The sequence below is a fragment of the Colobus angolensis genome, unplaced genomic scaffold (genome assembly GCF_000951035.1).
Source record: "Colobus angolensis palliatus isolate OR3802 unplaced genomic scaffold, Cang.pa_1.0 Scaffold83, whole genome shotgun sequence".
Taxonomy (NCBI): Eukaryota; Metazoa; Chordata; class Mammalia; order Primates; family Cercopithecidae; genus Colobus; species Colobus angolensis.
Genome location: NW_012122154.1, coordinates 2,655,601 through 2,674,023, shown reverse-complemented (window position 1 = coordinate 2,674,023; position 18,423 = coordinate 2,655,601). Strand labels below are relative to the sequence as shown.

General features: G+C 38.7%; 1 protein-coding gene across 1 annotated transcript; it reads right to left on the bottom strand.

The window, feature by feature from the left end:
• Nucleotides 1-7,730: 7,730 nt before the first annotated feature.
• On the bottom strand, nt 7,731-14,717 carry KRT25 (keratin 25, type I). Its single transcript, XM_011929821.1, has 8 exons — nt 14,234-14,717; nt 13,767-13,849; nt 13,258-13,414; nt 10,884-11,045; nt 10,673-10,798; nt 10,104-10,321; nt 8,988-9,055; nt 7,731-8,100 (listed from the first exon to the last, which is right to left on the bottom strand). Exons 1-8 carry the CDS (start codon nt 14,660-14,662, stop codon nt 7,991-7,993), a joined length of 1,353 nt encoding a protein of 450 aa, XP_011785211.1. The 5' UTR covers nt 14,663-14,717; the 3' UTR covers nt 7,731-7,990.
• Nucleotides 14,718-18,423: the final 3,706 nt, after the last annotated feature.

Sequence of the window (18,423 nt, the reverse complement as noted above, 5' to 3'; positions counted from 1 at the left end):
TAGTTTCTAATCTCTCTTATAGCTTTAAAGTTCTCTGATAACATATAATTAATTTTTAAATTTTTATTTTTTCTTCGCCATAGTAGCTACCTTGACTGAGGGTTTAATATGAACCAGACACTCTCCAAAGTGCATAGATCAGATATTTAATCATCACACCAACTCTCTGAATAGGTGTTAATATTATTATCACCATTTTACAGGTGAGGAAATTGAGAGACAGGGCAATTAGATAACTTGCTCAAGAAAACACAGCTAGAAAGGGATAAAAAAAGTTTCAAATCCAGAAAATTCGAGGCTTACTCCCTTAACCACTTTTCAGTGTTGCCTTCTCTGACAACTAAGGGACTATATTTTCTTTAGCTTGATATGTTCCTTTGATTCATTAATAAAATGAATTAGAGGAAAAGGTCCCAGCCATGGTGCTCTGACCTTCTCACCGAGGCTGGAACCACTCAGCTCTAGTCTGAATCCTCACAGGACTATCTAGGAACCGCTCCTGATCACGTTCTCATGCCCTGGAAACTGATCACCGGGAATAGTGGAAACAGTGCTATGTACAACCACTAGACCATTCCTGAGGCTACAAATGGTTTGTAAGATTTTCTAAGATGTGGATAAGAAGAAAACAAAGGAAAAATGAATAAAACCAAGTGTGATATCCCAAATAGTTAACAATTATATGGCCTGGGCATGGATCAGTCAGAATGAATACCAGCAGCTGGTAAGTCTGGACTGGGGTCCTGGACCCCCTGCTGTGTCTGGCATGTTTGGTTATGGTGTGCAGCGGGTCATGGGCATCTCTTGCCTTCAGCTGTTCTTGAGTTGTATCCTTTATAGGAAACTCACAATAATAAGTAAAGCACTTACTTGATTTCTGTGAGTCATTCTAGAGAACTATTAAACTTTGCAGAGGGGGAGGTTGTGAGAACCCTGAATTTGTAGCCATGTCAGACAGAAGTGTGGGTAACCTGGGGGCCTGGTACTTGTGGCTGGTATCTGAAGTGAGGACAGTCTTGTGGGACTGAGCCTTTAGACACGTGGAGTCTGACACTAACTCCAGTGTGTTAGCGTTAGAATTGAATTGAATTGTAGGACACTGAGTTGGTGTCAGAAGGGAAGAAAACCTTTCACCTACCTTTACAAAAAGTTTTGCTATCTACGTATGCACCTCTAAACAATGTCTTGTTTAGTTTTTCTATTTGGAACTTTATACAAGTGGAATCTGCCTTATGCACTATGCTGGGACTTGCTTCCTTTGTTTGGCTTTATGTTTTTGTAACTCATCATTGTTGATGTGTGTGGGAGTTGTAGGGTGGATTCTCTGGGAAGCAGAGTCAGAGCTGAGTTTAGTGTGCAGGGTGGTTATTAAAGATTGCCTTGGGATCAATACCTATAGAAAGGGAGAAGGAAGCAGGACTGGGAACAGGTAGAAAGTGAGTTTCCATCAGGAGCTCTGGAGCTCAGTACTGTCCTGAGTGGGGCCAAGATGGCCAGGCCTTTATACTGCTGTATCAATCATTCATTGGATGTAGGATGTGAACTCAGGTGAGGTGACACTGCAGCTGAAGCAACCCCTGAGGGGCTGATGGCTGAGGACTGCCTGCCGCCAATACCTATGCAGCTGGGATGAAAAGCTCTCTATTGGAAGCCTGCTGAATCTGGGTAGCCAGTGGGATCACAGCATCACCGCAGGGTTTATAGTCCATTATTTTCCACTGTTGGATAGCATTTTTTGGTATAGATTTCACTTTATTTATCCATCCTACCATTGATGGCTAGTATTTGGGTTGTTCCTAGTTTTTTACTACTATGAACAATGTTGTATGAACATTCTTGGACATGCCTCCTGGTGCACCTGTGTAAGGGTCTTTCCAAGTTCTAGACTTCCTTAATCTGTTTGGTCTGCTGTAACAAAATACCATACACTAGGTGGCTTATAAACAACAGAGATTTATTTCCCACAGTTCTGGGGACTGGGAAGTTCAAGATCAAAGTGCTGGCAACTTTGATGTCTGGTCAGAGTCCACTTCCTGGTTCATAGATGTCACCTTCTGTGCCGTGTAACACTGTGTCCTCACAAGGTGGAAGGGCAAGGGAGTTCTCTGGGTCTCTTTTTTAAGGACACCACTCTCAATCATGAGGGCTCCACCCTTATGACCTAATTACTTCCCAAAGACCCCACCTCCTCATACCATCACCTAGACTTCCACATAGAAATTTTGGAAGATCATAAATATTCAACCCACTGCATAGAATATGCACATATCCAAGTTGGTTAGGTGAAACCAAATTTTCAAAGTTCAGAGTTACAACCCTACAAGAGTATGAGTTTTTGTTGCTCCACATACTCATCTATATTTGCTACAGGAAGACTTTTTGATACTTGCCAAGTTGGAAAGTGTGAAATGGAAGCTAGCTGTGATTTTTAATGTGCATTTCTCTGGTTACTCATAAGATTGAGTATATTTCATGTTTATTGAATGTATGGATTTCCTCTTCGGTGAAGAGCTTGTTCAAATTTTTGTGCCATTTTTAATAGGGCTGTCTCTTTTTATCCTTTATCCTCTTTTATGCTTCTCTTAATCTTATCTATGTATCTATCCATCTATCTACTTACCTACCTACCTAATATTTTTCTCTCTGTGCTGAAGTCTGGATAATTTCCTCAGTCTACTTTTTAGTTTACTAATTCTCTCTCCTACTGTGTCTAATCTACCTACTATTGGCTCTAAACATTGATATTTTAAATGTTATTTCTTACATTTGTTATATCTAGAAGTTTACATTTGGCTCTTTTCAAATATCCTTAGCCGTTCTTTATAGTGTTTTGGATTCTGCTCATATTTTTGAAGTTTTATTTTTAAAAGTATTTTGATCATTTTTATGCTCTATATTTTAAAATTGTTTCTATTGGCTCTTGCTCATGGTATCTTGTTTAGCAATTTCTGATTATCAACAGCTAATTTCCCTTACAAATTTTATTTATGAGAATCATTTGAGGCTTGGGATGATAGTGGGTCTATCTAAAGAGAATTTGCAATTGCTTCTGTTAGGCCCCCAGGGAGGTACCAGTGATTAGGAAACCTCTTAAAGTAAATTCCCAGCTTAAAGTTATTTTCATGCAGCAAGGTAGTGTGGATTTTGGCTATAACCCTATCCAAAGTTTGGCTTGTAACCATATATTCTCAGAGTCAATTTTCCCTCTTCTCTTTATGCCAGTGGTTGAGACAGGGAACTTTCTTTGCAATTCTCCGGCACGGAGGTGAGTTTATTTCTAGGTCATGCTTATATTACATGTGTGGCTTTTGGGGGCTAATACCTATCAGGAAGGATCTCTGTTTATACTCCCCATCTTAGGCAGGTGCTACATTTTATCTCTTGTTCTTCATACTCTGTGGGGTCATAAACACTGAAGTACAAGTTCACAGCTTCAGCAAATGCCTCAAAGTGCAAGCCATCTTCAGATCTCTCCTTTTCTCTCTGGGTTCCTTCTTTCACATAGTGTTTGGTCAGAGTTTTCCTTGTTATTACAGCTCGTTAATTTGAAATCCTAATTAGGGAAAGGGAGTCAGGCTGGTGGGGGCAGGAAAAAGCAAAAAGATAAAGCAGATAAGCTACCAGTCTGCCTTTCTTCATGGTCCAGGACACACAGCCCTCCTGAAAAAATAACTTACAATCTTCCTGCACCCAACTATCACCAGACATCTGCAAGTTAGCTCACTACAAGCTTTGCATTATCAGTACTAAACAAAGCCCTCTTCAACAGACAGCATAAACACCATCCTATAAAATCTCCAGCAAGCCTTTCTTTCTTTGCAGTCAGCTTCTCTTCTTCTGATCCTGCTTGTTGCCTTCTAGCAATGTATTTTCCTACTTTCTCTAATAAATCTGCCTTTTTTTTTTTTTTGAGAGTTTTTTGAGACAAACTCTTGCTCTGTCGTCCATGGTGGAGTGTAGTGGTGTGATCTTGGCTCACTGAAACCTCCACCTCTGGTTCAAGTGATTCTCCTGCCTCAGCCTCCTGAGTAGCTGGGACTACAGGCACTTGCCACCATGCCCAGCTAATTTTTGTATTTTTAGTAGAGACGGGGTTTTGCCATTTAGGCCAGGGTGGTCTCGAACTCCTGACCTCCAGTAATCCATCTGCCTCAGCCTCCCAGGGAAAGGATTAAGGGCTTGAGTCACCGTGCCCAGCCAAGTCTGCCTTTGTTTATCTACAGCTCTCTTGGTAAATTCTTTTACCCCCATGCCACCAGCCCCATCGTTGTTCCCTCATAAAAATTATTATTATTTTTTAAAATTTTGAAACAGAATCTCCTAGGTTCAAGCGATTCTCCCGCCTCAGCCTCCCGAGTAGCTGGGATTGCAGGCATGCACCACCATGCCCAGCTAATTTTTGTATTTTTAGTAGAGACGGGGTTTTGCCACGTTGGCCAGGCTGGTCTCGAACTCCTGACCTCAGGGGATCCACCCATCTTAGCCTCCCAAAGTGTTGGGATTACAGGCGTGAGCCACTGTGCCTGGCCAATTAATGCTTTTAAAAATATTTTAAAAGAATTTTATCCAGTATTTTTAGTTGCTTCCAGTAGGAGAACCAGTTGAAACCAAGTGTCCTGTATCATCTCTTGATTCTCATTTTTACCCCTGTGACTATTCCTACTGATTGTTCTTCATAGATTTGCATTCCTCTACCTACTCCTTAAATGTTGATATTCCCATTTTAGAACATGACCCCACTTCTTTTTTATTTTACATATGTACATTTATCACATTCATTCTCTTTAATATACTTTTTCCTTCAGTAAAAAAGGAAAAAGTATATTAAAGTTGGTAAAACTTACCAACTCTCTACTCTTTAATGGGGATAACTGGTAGTTCATCCCAAATGAAGACTGGCTTCTGGCGAGACATCCCAGGCCCCTCACCTTGGAGGACACAAGGACACAGGACTTTAGCCTTCCCAGCGAGCCTATTATGTTCCCTTTCTCTCTTCAGGGACCCGTCCATGTCTCTCTACTTTTCTCCTCTGCCATCAGAGAAATATGAAAGGTCACTCAGGGGGCCTAGAGTCTCCTCATTCAGGCCAAGACTTTCACTCTTCAAAAACTCGTCATAGGAACAATCACTGGGGACCAAGTTTGTGCAAGGCACAGGTTTTGCTGTATAATGAGAGGCTGGTCAAAGATGTGTAGCGTAAGCTCTCCTTTTTTTTAAAAAAAGCTTATATAGACTAGTTAGGGAGAGGGAGACACCTGACTCATTGCAGCCATGACCTTTTATAGTTTTAATTACTAACTTTAGTCTTACATGTTTCCAATATAAAATACTTCTTCTGGTTTTAGATGTGTATATTTATTCATTTATTGAGCAAATATTTAATGTGTACCTACCATATGCCAGAAACTGTCTGGTTACTGGGGATATGATATTGAACAAAATGGGCCATATCCCTGCCTTAGAAAGCTTACATTCCAGTGCAGGGGAAGGAACAACAAATAAGACATAAAATAAATAAACAAGATAATTTCAAGTGCTGATGAAGGTTCTGAAGGAAGTAAGGCAGTGTGAGGTACTAGTGACTTCTGCTGGAGTGGTCAGGGACAGCTCTTCTGACGAGAAAGATCAAAAGGAATTAGCCATGGGAAGATCTGGGGAAAAGAGTTTCAGGCAGGGGGCACAGCTAGTACAGAGGCTCTGCGGCAGGAATGAGCTTGCTGTATCCAAGGAATAAGAGGAGGGCAATATTGTTAGTGCTGCGGGGGAGGTGAAGACATAAGATATGAATAGAGAGATAAGCAGAACCAGGTCACATCGGGCTCTGGAGGCCATAGAAAAATATTTCAATTTAGTCCTAGGTACGTCAGGAATCCCCTGGAGTATGGTTTTTTTTGTTTTTCTGTTTTTTTTTTGAATCAGGGTCTCACTCTCTCACCCAGGCTAAGGTGCAATCGCTGTTCTCTGCAGCTTCAACCTCCTGGGCTCAAGCAATCCCACTGGAGGATTTTAAGAAAGGTAGTGATGTATTCATCTTTCTCTCTGTGTATATAAAGGGGTTAACCATTGTGTGTGTGTGTGTGTGTGTGTGTTTTTAAAGTCATCTTTGTTAGAGTACAATCAGTGATGTGCTGGCAAACGTGAAATAACCAGGTTTCAGAGGAGGAAGAATTTCTGATTTGTAGGGTTTGCCAATTTCTGCAAAAGTGTGAATACCTTCTCCATTGCTGACATCAAGCTACCAAGTGATATCACTAAATGGAGGGTCAGGAAGAGATGTGCAGAAGAGGCTGTCATGAAATGGTAACAGTTTTAGCACACGACGGGGTGTATTACAAACTTATATTAAAATTCACCTTTTTAAGTTGTTCAGGTCTATGAATCATGACATATATAGCTGTGTAAGGATTTACATTGAGAATCATTGCTCTAGTCAATAACTGTATTAGTCCATTTTCACGCTGCTGATGAAGACTGGGAAGAAAAAGAGGTTTAACTGGACTTACAGTTCCACATAACTGGGAGGCCTCAAATCATGGCGGGAGACGAAAGGCACCTCTTACATGGCAAGAGAAAAATGAGGAATATGCAAAAGCGGAAACCGCTGATAAAACCATCAGATCTTGTGAGACTTATTCACTACCATGAGAATAGTATGGGGGAAAATGCCCCTGTGATTCCAATTATCTCCCACTGGGTCCCTTCCACAACCTGTGGAATTATGGGAGTACAATTCAAAATGAGATTTGGGTGGGACACGGAGCCAAACCGTATCGTTGAGGGAGGATTTGATGATCGGTGGGAAGAGTGGTGTAAATTGCTTCAGCACTTAGACGATTACAACATATCTTTTTTTAAGTGGAATTTTCTCTGAGGTTGTAATATTTTTGTTTCACGTAATCTAATGGGGAACATAATTAGGTCTGTGGCTAAGATTGTATCAGAAGCAGGCAATACAAACAATTCAGGGATAATTACAACACACTTAAAAGACGCTTTTTTTCTGCTTTCTATTTTCACATAGAGGCTGAAACTCATTTTTTGAAAGATAGATAATCCATCCATACAGTATAGAGGGTCAACTAAATATCTAGAGGTAATATCTGATCTGAGGAAATTATGTTTTTAATTAATCTAATTTATTTCCCTTTAGTGGAGATAAATCTGATGGTCAAGAGAGTTATAAACATCAGCTACAACTTTGTAGTAGAAGTGGATGGCTCTATTCCTATAACTTGGGTTCTAAACTAAAACTTGCTATAACCTCTATTACATTTGGAATACTGTTTAAAATATATATCCCAAAGGCAAATGAGATTGAGCATTAATCATTATAAATATTGAGTATTAAAAATATGTATTAGCATCTATCAAATGCTTATCCCATAAGTGCACTTTGCAATAACTTATTTCTTTAATCTTTGCAATAACCATTTGAAAGAACTACTTTTATTATCCCCATTTACAGATGAAGAACCTGAAATATATACATTTTAGTTATTATTAAAGGGAGTAGGCTTCTTAGTATGTCAAAGTATGGCAGATTGGGGATTTAAATAAAAGTATTTTTATTCTTTCTGAATTTGTCTCAGTTTGAATTGTACGGTAAGCCTGATGAAAATCTATGAGGAAATCTATTATTTTAAAAGAGTTTTTATATAAATAAAAGCTGTTACGTGTTCACATATTTATATTGCACACATAAACATTCTAAAGACAATATAACCAATGAAAACTTGCTAAAGAAGAGGTTTATTGAATACAAAGAATTGACAACAGATTTCTGTAGAATAATAAAATGAGTCATCATATTTGTGTGTGGCATTCTTCCAGATGAATGGGGAGATGCTGTTATTGATTGCCCAGAAAGAGAAAATAACAGAAAGACAACAGGACAGACATTTTTCTTAGACATGCATATTTTTCTGGACAGATACATAATGCCTTTTCTTCTTAGGGGGTATGTGGCATACGTTCTCTGTTGCATCTCAAATTAATTGCTTTGAGATTTCTCTTCCAGGGAGTGAAGCCTGGTGGTAAGTATTTTGCTGCGTTGATCTACCTCCTCAAGAACTTTCTTAACCACTATGGCTTTGGCTGAGTCTGAAAATTAAAAATTAAAAGGAGATTTTATATAGTTAAAAATGAATAAAACATTGTATCATTTAAAGGAATAATAAAGGAATAATAGTATTTGCATATAGAATGAACTATGCACTAAACACAAACACTTAGACTCATTTTTGGTGAATAATTTTGATTATTTGGTTAGGAAAACACACAGTGATATGTTATTTTGTTTAAAATTAGCACACGTCACTGACATTAGATATCTAGCACATATGATGTCTACTACAAATCTGTATTGTGTGTATCCTTACCAAGCCATGGTAATATAAGAACAATCAAGCTATGCATTAAAAATGAAGTAGTTGGGTATATATACCCAAAGGAATAGAAAGCATTATACCATAAAGACACATGTATGTGAATGTTCATTGCAGCACTATTCACAATAGCAAGAACAAAGAATCAACCTAAATACCCATCAGTGACAGAGTGGATAAAGCTATAAGCACCATGGAGTATTATGCAGCCATGAAAAAGAAGAAGATCACGTCTTTTGCAGGAAAATGGATGGAGCTGGAGGCTATCATTCTTAGCAAACTGACGCAGGAATAGAAAACCAAACACCACATGTTCTCACTTGTAAGTGGGAGCTAAATGATAAGGACTTATGAACACAAAGAAGGAAACAACAGATACTTGGTTCTACTTGAGGGGGAAGGGTGGGAGGAGGAAGAAGAGCAGAGATGATAATTATTGGGTACTGGGCTTAATTCCTGGATGATCAAATAATATGTACAACAAACCTCCATATCATGTGTGTACCTATGTAACAAACCTTTCAATGTACTCCCAAACCTAAAATAAAAGTTGAGAAAATTTAAAAAGTAGGATAGCATAACAACAGATTTCATTTGAATTACCTTTGACTTGACTTCCCACATTTCCAGATCCATAATCTTTAGACTTGTAACCTCCAGACTTACAGGCTCTGTGAAAACATCACAAAAGAGGGTGATTTAGAGAGAACCCCATCAATTCTAGGTTCACCATATGGTTTTCTTTAGCTCTTTGGTAGTTTCAACTGTGTAACCCAGTATTTGATTTGTAGTGTTTACCGATTTCTGTAGAGGTATGAATACCTTCTCCATTGCTGATATCAAGTTACCAAGTGACATCACTAAGTGAGGAGTTAGGAAGAGACGTGCAGAAGAGGCTGTCATGAGATGCTAACAGCAGTTCTGGCATGCCACTGGATGTATTTATACAACTTAGGTTGAAATTCTCCCTTTTCAGTTTTGAAGGTTTGTGAACTGTGACAAATGTATATAGCTGTGTAATGATTTACATGTGGAAGCATCACTCTAGTCAATGAGGGAGGGTTTGATGATAGATGGGGAAGAGTGGTGTAGATAGCTTCAGCAGTTAGATAATTACAAGATATTTTTTCTAAATGCGGTTTTCTCTGAGATTGTAATGTTTTTGTTCTGCTTCAGTGTTAAGAAGTGATTCTTTTCCTGTATGATTCCTTTTATATTAACATCAAGAATGGATAAAATAGTAACTGCCAAGGGAAGTGGGGCACAGAAGAACTTTTTGGGGTGATGAAATGCTCTTCGTTGTGAATTCAGGAAGCTTCCTGCTCCTAACAACCCTGAGCTCTAGACTCCCAGACTTGTGCCCATGGGACTTTATCAGTGCTGTGAAGACAGGATTCTGAGTGATGAGCTCCAGAAACCATTTCCAGATTCAGAATCCTGGTCCACATATTGAAACTCCAATTAGCTTCCCGTTTATTCTTTTCACTCTAGAAGTGATATTTTCAATGTTCTTACCTTAAACTCGGTGCCTGCTGCATATTGGTTTGTTAAGATGTTAATTTGTATTTTGGCAGTCGAGTGTGTATTATATTTAACATTTAGTATTCATGATAATAAATGCATGCAGCCAAATTATGTCCACTTTCCAGTGGAAAGTGGGATCTAACTTGCAAGCAGATTTCAGGATATTACGCCATCCATGCAAATTGTTTTACCTACCCATCATCTCCTCCTATAAGGAGACAGTAGGTCTCAATTTCTTTTTCCAGGTGGAGCTTGATGTCCAGGAGCTGCTCATACTCGAGCTTCTGGCCCTCGGTCTCAGTTCTGACCTGGTGCAGCTGCTCCTCCAGGGCCCCGATCTGAGCCTGGATCTGCGCCAGCTGCGCACAGTAGTTGCTCTCGGTCTCTGTCAAGGAGCACTCCAGGGAGTGTTTCTGTCAGGAAGCAATAAAGAGAACCTGAGATGGATATGCAGATATGCAGGGATTTGTTTGATATATGATTTTCTCCTGTTGTTAACTTTACGTATAATTGTTTTAGATTTCACATGGACACATAGTTAAGACTGTGATACTGCCTGAAAATGAGCAAATCCTTCTTTTTGGTAGAATAGACCTAAAGACATTCATGTTGTTTCAGCTGTCAGCTATACAATCCTATTCTCTGCTTATGTTTTAAGACAATTATAAAAATATATATTTCAATATTGTTAAGGTTTTTAAAACCAGCTGGCAAGTATCTAACATGATGCCCTGGGGGATGGTAAAAAATTGTTCTTTTCATACCGTGGCTAAGAGAGACTGAAGTTCAATCTCCAGGGTTTGAAGAGTGCGCTTCATTTCAGTCAGCTCGTTCCGGGCTGAGGTTGTGGCTCCGACATCCTCAGAAATCTGCTGCTGCAGGGAGGCGCTCTGAAATGCCATAAGTGAAGGAGCAAATCTTAGTTTCGTGAATATCAGTAACATGCAAAGGGATTGTTTTCCGGAGGAGAGTCACCTTCTCATTGAACCAGGCCTCCGCATCCCTGCGGTTCTGCTCTGCAAGAGCTTCGTACTCAGCTCTCATGTTGTTCAGTAGAACTGTGAGGTCCACCCCGGGGGCTGCGTTCATCTCCACGTTCACGTTGCCTCCAGCTGCGCACTGCAGAACTTGCATTTCCTAGAGGCAGAAAAGTGTTCAGCTCAACTCTGCAGGGATCTCATGGAAGGTCTAGAAGCTTAGCTTTGGAAGGGCACTTAGAGTTTGTCTGGTTTTCCCCAGGCTGTGCATTGACCCCCGCCCCCCGCCACCACATTTGATATTTCCTGTCCTGTTGACCTAATTCTCAAAGATGGTGAACTCACTACCTCATGAACTAGCCTGTTTCATTCTGGAAGAGTTTTAATTGTTCCAGAGTTCTATATTATAGTGAATCAAACTCCTGTTCTTATAACTTAAACTCATCAGTTTCAGTTCTACTACTCAGAATGAGTCTTAATTCCTTTTCCAAATGAAAGTTTTAAACATTGAAAATGAATGGTCCTCCATTGCTTATTCTATTCTCCACCTTTGTGGACTGCTCTTCATTTCACTAGAGGCCAGCTTTGATGCAGTCTTAACTCAGCTACACACTGAACACAGCCATGAACATGGTTGAAGGGCTGAGTTTGAATAATTCTGAACAATTGAAATGATGATAAGTAAATAAATTGTGTGTGTGTGTGTGTGTGTGTGTGTGCGTGCGTGTGCACCCCTCAGGGAAGAACATCATCCTCTAAAGAATCACAGCTGTCTATTAAGTCTATACAGGGACATATATACAGTATCATGTTGGACTTTGGAGTCACAGAAATCTCTCTGTAAATTTTGGTTCTGCCCTATAGTGGCTGGTGAGTTTGGGAAAGTTGCTTAACCTCTTTAAGTTTCTATTTGCTTACCTGAAAATTGAGGATAATTAAATATCCTTCCTGAGTTGTTAAAAGAAATCAAAGAACTAATAATAATAATGACTCTGTGATACTACCTTGCACATAAATGCTAAATGAATGCTGGTTATTATAATTATTGTCATCATGGAAGCTGGAATTTATTTTGCAGCCAAAGTCTACATGTTACCCTGTCTGAACTGCAAGCTGTTAGAATGTGTGAGTCAGTTCTAAGATTGTGAATGGCAGGCATCACAGCGAAGACTGTGTGTACTGGAATACCACCCATCAACTTCTGTCTGCTGCAGAAACTCTCCTCCTCATTCATGAATTGGTCTTAATGATGGTAACTAAGGCTTTCATTCCTTCCTGCAGTGAGCCCCTCAGCTAATCCAGCCTTCTTTCCTCCTGGTTGACCCTATGTATTCCCGATCTACAGATGTGGCTTTTACTTCTGAGGATTTAGTGAAAACTTCCTGGTTCAAGCATAAAAAGAAAAAGATTATATATATATACATTTATATATTATATATATTTATATATATTTGCCTGTGTGTGTGTGTGTGTGTGTGTGTGTATATAGGGTTGCCTGTAAGTGAGGCATTACAAAAATCAAAAATCAATTGCTTTTAATTCATCAAAAATTCATTAAACACCATGGGCTATAACTATATCTGAATCCACGTAGGCAAATCAATGTTATTCAAGTAGTTTTATTTATAAGACAGCCTCATGACTAATCAAGTAGGATTCTTAGCTTGATCTTCTGTTTTAAGCATTTGGCTTGACCATAGAAGTCTTTTGGCTATTTAAAATATCAAATTTATTTTCAAAGGATAAAGATTTTTCCCTTTTGGAAAACAGCACCTCTGAAAGCAGTCCTAAGGATGTAATTGCTGCAATATAAAATTTGGAACTTAACTTCCAACAGTGACCGCTTCGGAAGTTTATGATTAAGTATAAATTCTGGTGTAATAGCTTAATTTCATTCTCATTATTTTTACAGCCATACCTATAAAGAATATGTACTAGTGTTAAGTTTGTATACTTAATATATGTATGAAGTAAATGTTTTAGTGTTTTAAATCTGCCACTGTCATAGAGAAATTTAGATCTAGTTTTCCAGTTTAAGGATGTCCTTAAAGTATATTTATTTTATCTAATTCGATGTAATCTCCTAAGTAGATCATTTTAACTTAGCTATAATTACATAGCCAAACACTGCTCTTATAACCCTGATTGGTCTGGAAAACATGATTCCTTTATTTTTTCCCATAGGAAACTTGAGAGAGCAAGGGTGAATCTGTACAAAGAATCTGATTCTTGAAGAGACAGCTCAGCCCTCATGTCTGTCTGAAAATGTGTCTTCAGCACCAACTTTTTATATGAGAGGTTATGTACATTATCTCCTGTCAGGTGCACGGTGTCTGCAAAGGGATAGCAAAATGTAGATGACCAGCTCTTACCTCTTTATGGTTCTTTTTGAGGTAAGTCATCTCCTCACTCAGGGTTTCGTACTGAATCTCCAGATCTGTTCTGCACAGGGTTATTTCATCCAAAACTCTTCGTAACCCATTGACATCAGCCTCTACACTCTGGTGAAGAGCCAGCTCATTTTCATACCTTAAAGAGTGTTAATGATTTCCTAATTTGTCACATGGTTGGAGACATAGTCACTGATCAACGACAAATGCTAGAATTCCGGAATTTTGAAGATTTGGCCACAAGAGGCATTTTCAAAACTTGCTGCATGATAATAATTATTATTGTTTCTACTTTGCAGTATTTGACAGAAAAAGAACTAGTTTTAATAGCAGTTCACGCTTTGTATTTAATAATCAAAGCATAAAAAAGTAATAACATCCTGTTTATGTGAAATTCAAGTGTTTTATAGTTTTGGAATAAGCTTTGCAAATTTGATGTAATGGTTTGCATGAATTGCCATGAATTCATTTCACTCTGGCAGTCTACTTACTTGAGTCTGAAATCATCGGCTGTAAGCCTGGCATTATCGATCTGCAGAACAGCATTAGCGTTGCTGGTGGTGGAAGCGATGATCTAGAAATGGGAATTTGACTTTTATCATGAAGTAAACGAACTGAATCTACTTAATGCTTATTTCCAATGCTAAACTGGAATTCTCTTTAAGAAATCACAAGTAGGTGGGCGTGGTGGAATGCGCCTGTAATCCCAGCTACTTGGGAGGCTGAGGCAGGAGAATCTCTTGAACCCAGGAGGTGGAGGTTGCAGTGAGCTGAGATCCTGCCATTGCACTCCAGCCTGGGCAACAAGAGCAAAACTCCTTCTCAAAAAAAAAACAAAAACAAAAACAAAAAAAATCACAAGTAGGAATGATAAATGTTTTTAGAATTTAATAAAGAAAGGAAAACACAATTTAGAAATAAAAGTACATGAAAATGATTGTGAAGTATGATTTCTTACCTGGTTTTTAAGGTCATCAATTATCGGGAAATATCTGCTATAGTCATGATCAAGACCACGGCAAGAGCCGGGCCCAAATTTCTCATACCAGCCCTTGATCTTCTGCTCCAGGTCAGCGTTGGCCTCCTCCAGAGCACGCACGTTGTCCAGGTAGGATGCCAGGCGGTCATTGAGGTTCTGCATGGTCACTTTCTCATTGCCAGAAAGGAGCCCCCCCTCATTCACAGTGAAGCCAGCACAGGGATTGCCTCCCGCTGCGTTTCCTCCGGATGAGCTGCCTCCGAAGGCACAAGAGAAGTTACTTCCAATCCCCGAAATGCCACAAGCATTTCCGGCCCCAAAGCTGGTTCCCCCACCAGAGAGTCTGAGTGATCCTGTGGTGGGACGAGGACAGGACCTCCTGGATGCACTGGAAAGTCGAAGAGACATGGTATCAGGGCAAACGCGTTGCAGAGCTGTATTCGTGAAAGCTAGAATGGAGTCCCTTCTTGTCTAAATGGTTCTGTTTGCCTTTTTATAGGCAAGTCCCAAGTGTATTCTGAATGAAATTCTGCCTACATAGAGTAAAACATGGGCTTGCCAGTCTCAGCAAGTTGGCATAATTGGGTGATTTTTTCTAATTAGTAACTCACTTTGCTGGGCTCATTCCTGTAGGAGGGCAGTTGCCCTCAGGTTGGTGGTAATCTGAGAAATGGGTCTGGGTGGAGCAATGTCAGGTTCATTATTACATTTTTAAATGTTGGGTGAGTCATTCTTCACTTCCATCTTTAGAAGATAAACCTCATCAGCTCATTACTGAATAGAAATTTGGCATCATGGTTTTGGGCTATTATGCCAAGGCAGGCTGTGATGTTTCTGAGACATTTTCTGCTTTTATTTTCACAAGTTTTTCTACATAAGTAGAGAATAGAACTGTAATCATTATTTCCCCAACCTAGTTCTTTAACCAATAGGTTTTTGTTTTTATTTTTAAATTCCTCTTGCCACTGTTTCCCATGGGAAGTTAACTTCCATTCTGGCTGACATGAGCATCATATTTTGTTGACACTTATGACTGGGGAGAGTTGCCTTATCTTATCCATTTTGGTAATTAGGAGCACACCCCTAATTGGTGTTATGTTTTGTGGGAGTTTGGAAAGACATTAACTTATTTCCTGACCCTGCAAAATCTGAAGCAAACCTGGAAGGAACTATTTCTTCTGTCTTAATTTACTGTGGTTTAGCTCAGGTGAAAGTCATCAGTAAGGTATTTAGTGGGTGGGAATTCACATATATTTACTAAAAACTTTACCTATTATGGAAATATAAAATATTGACAAATAAGTCTGGGCGTGGTGGCTCACGCCTGTAATCCCAGCACTTTGGGAGGCTGAGGCAAGTGGATCACTTGAGATCAGGCATTTGAGACCAGCCTCACCAACATGGTGAAACCCCGTCTCTACTAAAAATACAAAAATTGGCCAGGCATCATGGCGAGGTGCCTGTAATCCCAGCTACTCGGGAGGCTGAGGCAAGAGAATCTACTGAACCTGGGAGGCAGAGGTTACAGTGAGCTGAGATTGTGTCACTGCATTCCAGCTGGGGTGACAGAATGAGACTTTGTCTCAAAATTTTTTTTTGACAAATAAAAATTGTATATATTAGTGGTGCACAACATGATTTTTTAATATATGAATATATTGTGTAATGACCAAATCAAGCTAATTAACATATCTATTATCTCACATACCTATTTTGTGGTAAGAACATTTAAAATCTAGTTTCTTATTGTTATTAACTATAGTCACCATATTGTATAATAGTTATCCTGAACTTATTCCTCCTACTTAAATGAAATTTTGTATTCTTTGACCAAAATTTCCCTAGCGCACTTCCCTGATGATTAGTGATGTTGAGCACCTTTTCATAAACCTATTGGCTATTTATATGTCTTTTGAGAAATGTCTTCTTTTTTTTTTTTTTTTTTTTTTGAGACAGAGTCTCACTCTGTCGCCCAGGCTGGAGGGCAGTGGTGTGATCTGGGCTCACTGCAACCTCTGCCTCCCAGGTTCACACCATTCTCCTGCCTCAGCCTCCCAAGTAGTTGGGACTACAGGTGCCTGCCACCAAGCCCGGCTACTTTCTTTTTGTATTTTTAGTAGAGATGGGGTTTCACTGTGTTAGCCAGGATGGTCTCGATCTCCTGACCTTGTGATCCACCCACCTCGGCCTCCCAAAGTGCTGGGATTACAGGCGTGAGCCACTGCACCCAGCCGAGAAACGTCTTTTTAATCACATTCTTTTCTTGTTATTGAGTTGCTTGAATTACTTATATATTTTGGATATTAATCCTTGATCAGATGTATGGTTCACAGCATTTCATCCAACAGGTTCATCCGTGTTGTCACAAATGACAGAATTTCCCTTTGTAAAGGCTGAATAGTATTCCGTCGGGTATATATACTATATTTTCTCTATTACTTCATTTATTGATGGATGTTTAAGTTGAATCCCTATCTTGGCTATTGTGAATCATGCTACAATGTGCATGGAATGCAGATATCTCCTTGACATACTGATTTCATTTCCTTTAAATACTCAGTAGTGGGATTTTTGGGTCACATGGTAGTTCCACTTTTAATTTTTTGAGGAATCGCTATACTGCTTTCCATAATGGCTGCATTGATTTACATTTCCACTAACAGTGTACAAAGATTTTCTTTCTCCACTTTCTTACTAACACTTGTTATTTCTTGCCATTTTCATGATAGCCATTCTAGCAGGTGTGAGGTGATATCTCAGTGTGTTTTTCATTTGCATTTCATCCATGATTAGTAGTGTTGAGCATTTTTTCCATATACCTGTTGGCCATTTATATGTCTTCTTTTAAGAAATACCTTTTAAATTGGATTGTTTTTGTTATTGTTGTTGAGTTGCTTGAGTTTCTTATATATTTTGGATATTAGTCCTGTGTCACATGTGTGCTTCACAATATTTCCTCCCAATCTGAGAGTTATCTCTTCATTCTGTTGATTATTTCGTTTGCTATGTAGAAGCTTTTTAGTTTAATGTAATCCCATTTATGTATTTTTTCTTTTGTTGCCTGTGTATTTAGGGTCATATAAAAAATTTTTTGCCCAGACTAATGTCAAGAAATTTTCCCCCTGTGTTTTCTTCTAGTAGTTTTACAGTTTCATGTGTTATGCTTACCTGCTTAATACATTTTGAGTGGATTCTTGTATATAGGGTGAGATAAAGGCCCAATTTCATTTCTCTGAAATATAGTTTCCCCAGCACCATTTACTAAAAATACTGTTCTTTCCCCATTTTGTGTTTCTGGCACCTTTGTTTGAAATTCATTTTGCTGTAAGTGCATAGATTTATTTCTGGACTCTTTACTCTGTCTCATTGGTCTATATGTCACTTTTTGTGCCAGTGTTGTGATGTTTTGATTACTATAGATTTGTAGTAGATTTTGAGATCAGATAGTGTGATGCTTCCAACTGTTCTTTTTGCTCAAGATTGCTTTGGCTATTCAGGATCTTTTGTGGTTCTATATGAATTTTAGAATTCATGTTTTTTCTCTTTTTGTGAAAATGCCATTGGAATTTTGATAGGAATTACATTGAATCTGTATATCACTTTGGGTAATATAAACATTTTAACAATATTAATTCTTCCAATCAATGAACATGGCATATCTTTCCATTTATTTTTGTCCTCATCAATTTATTTCATCAATGTTTTACAGTTTCACTTATTTCTCTTCTGGTCCTTGGTATTTTCTCCTTCTACCAACTTTGGGCTTAGGTTGTTCTTCTTTTGTTCTAGTTCCTTCATGTGTAATGGTAGGTTATTTCTTTTTTTTAATGTAGGCATTTATTGTTATACACTGCCCTCTTAAAACTGCTTCTGCTACATCCCATGAATTTTGTCATATGTCTCCATCTTCATTTATCTCTACATAGTTTTTGATTTCCCTTTTGATGTCTTCTTTGTTCCACTGGTTGTTCAGGAACATATTGTTTAATTTTCACATATTTGTGACCTTTCAAATTTCTTCCTGTTATTGATTTCTAATTTCATACTATTGTGGAGAAAAAATGCTTGATGTAATTTTAATCTGAAGTTTGTTAAGACCTGTTTGTGACTTAACATACAATCTGTCATGGAGACTGTTCTGTGTGTGCTTGAGAAGAATGTGTATTCTG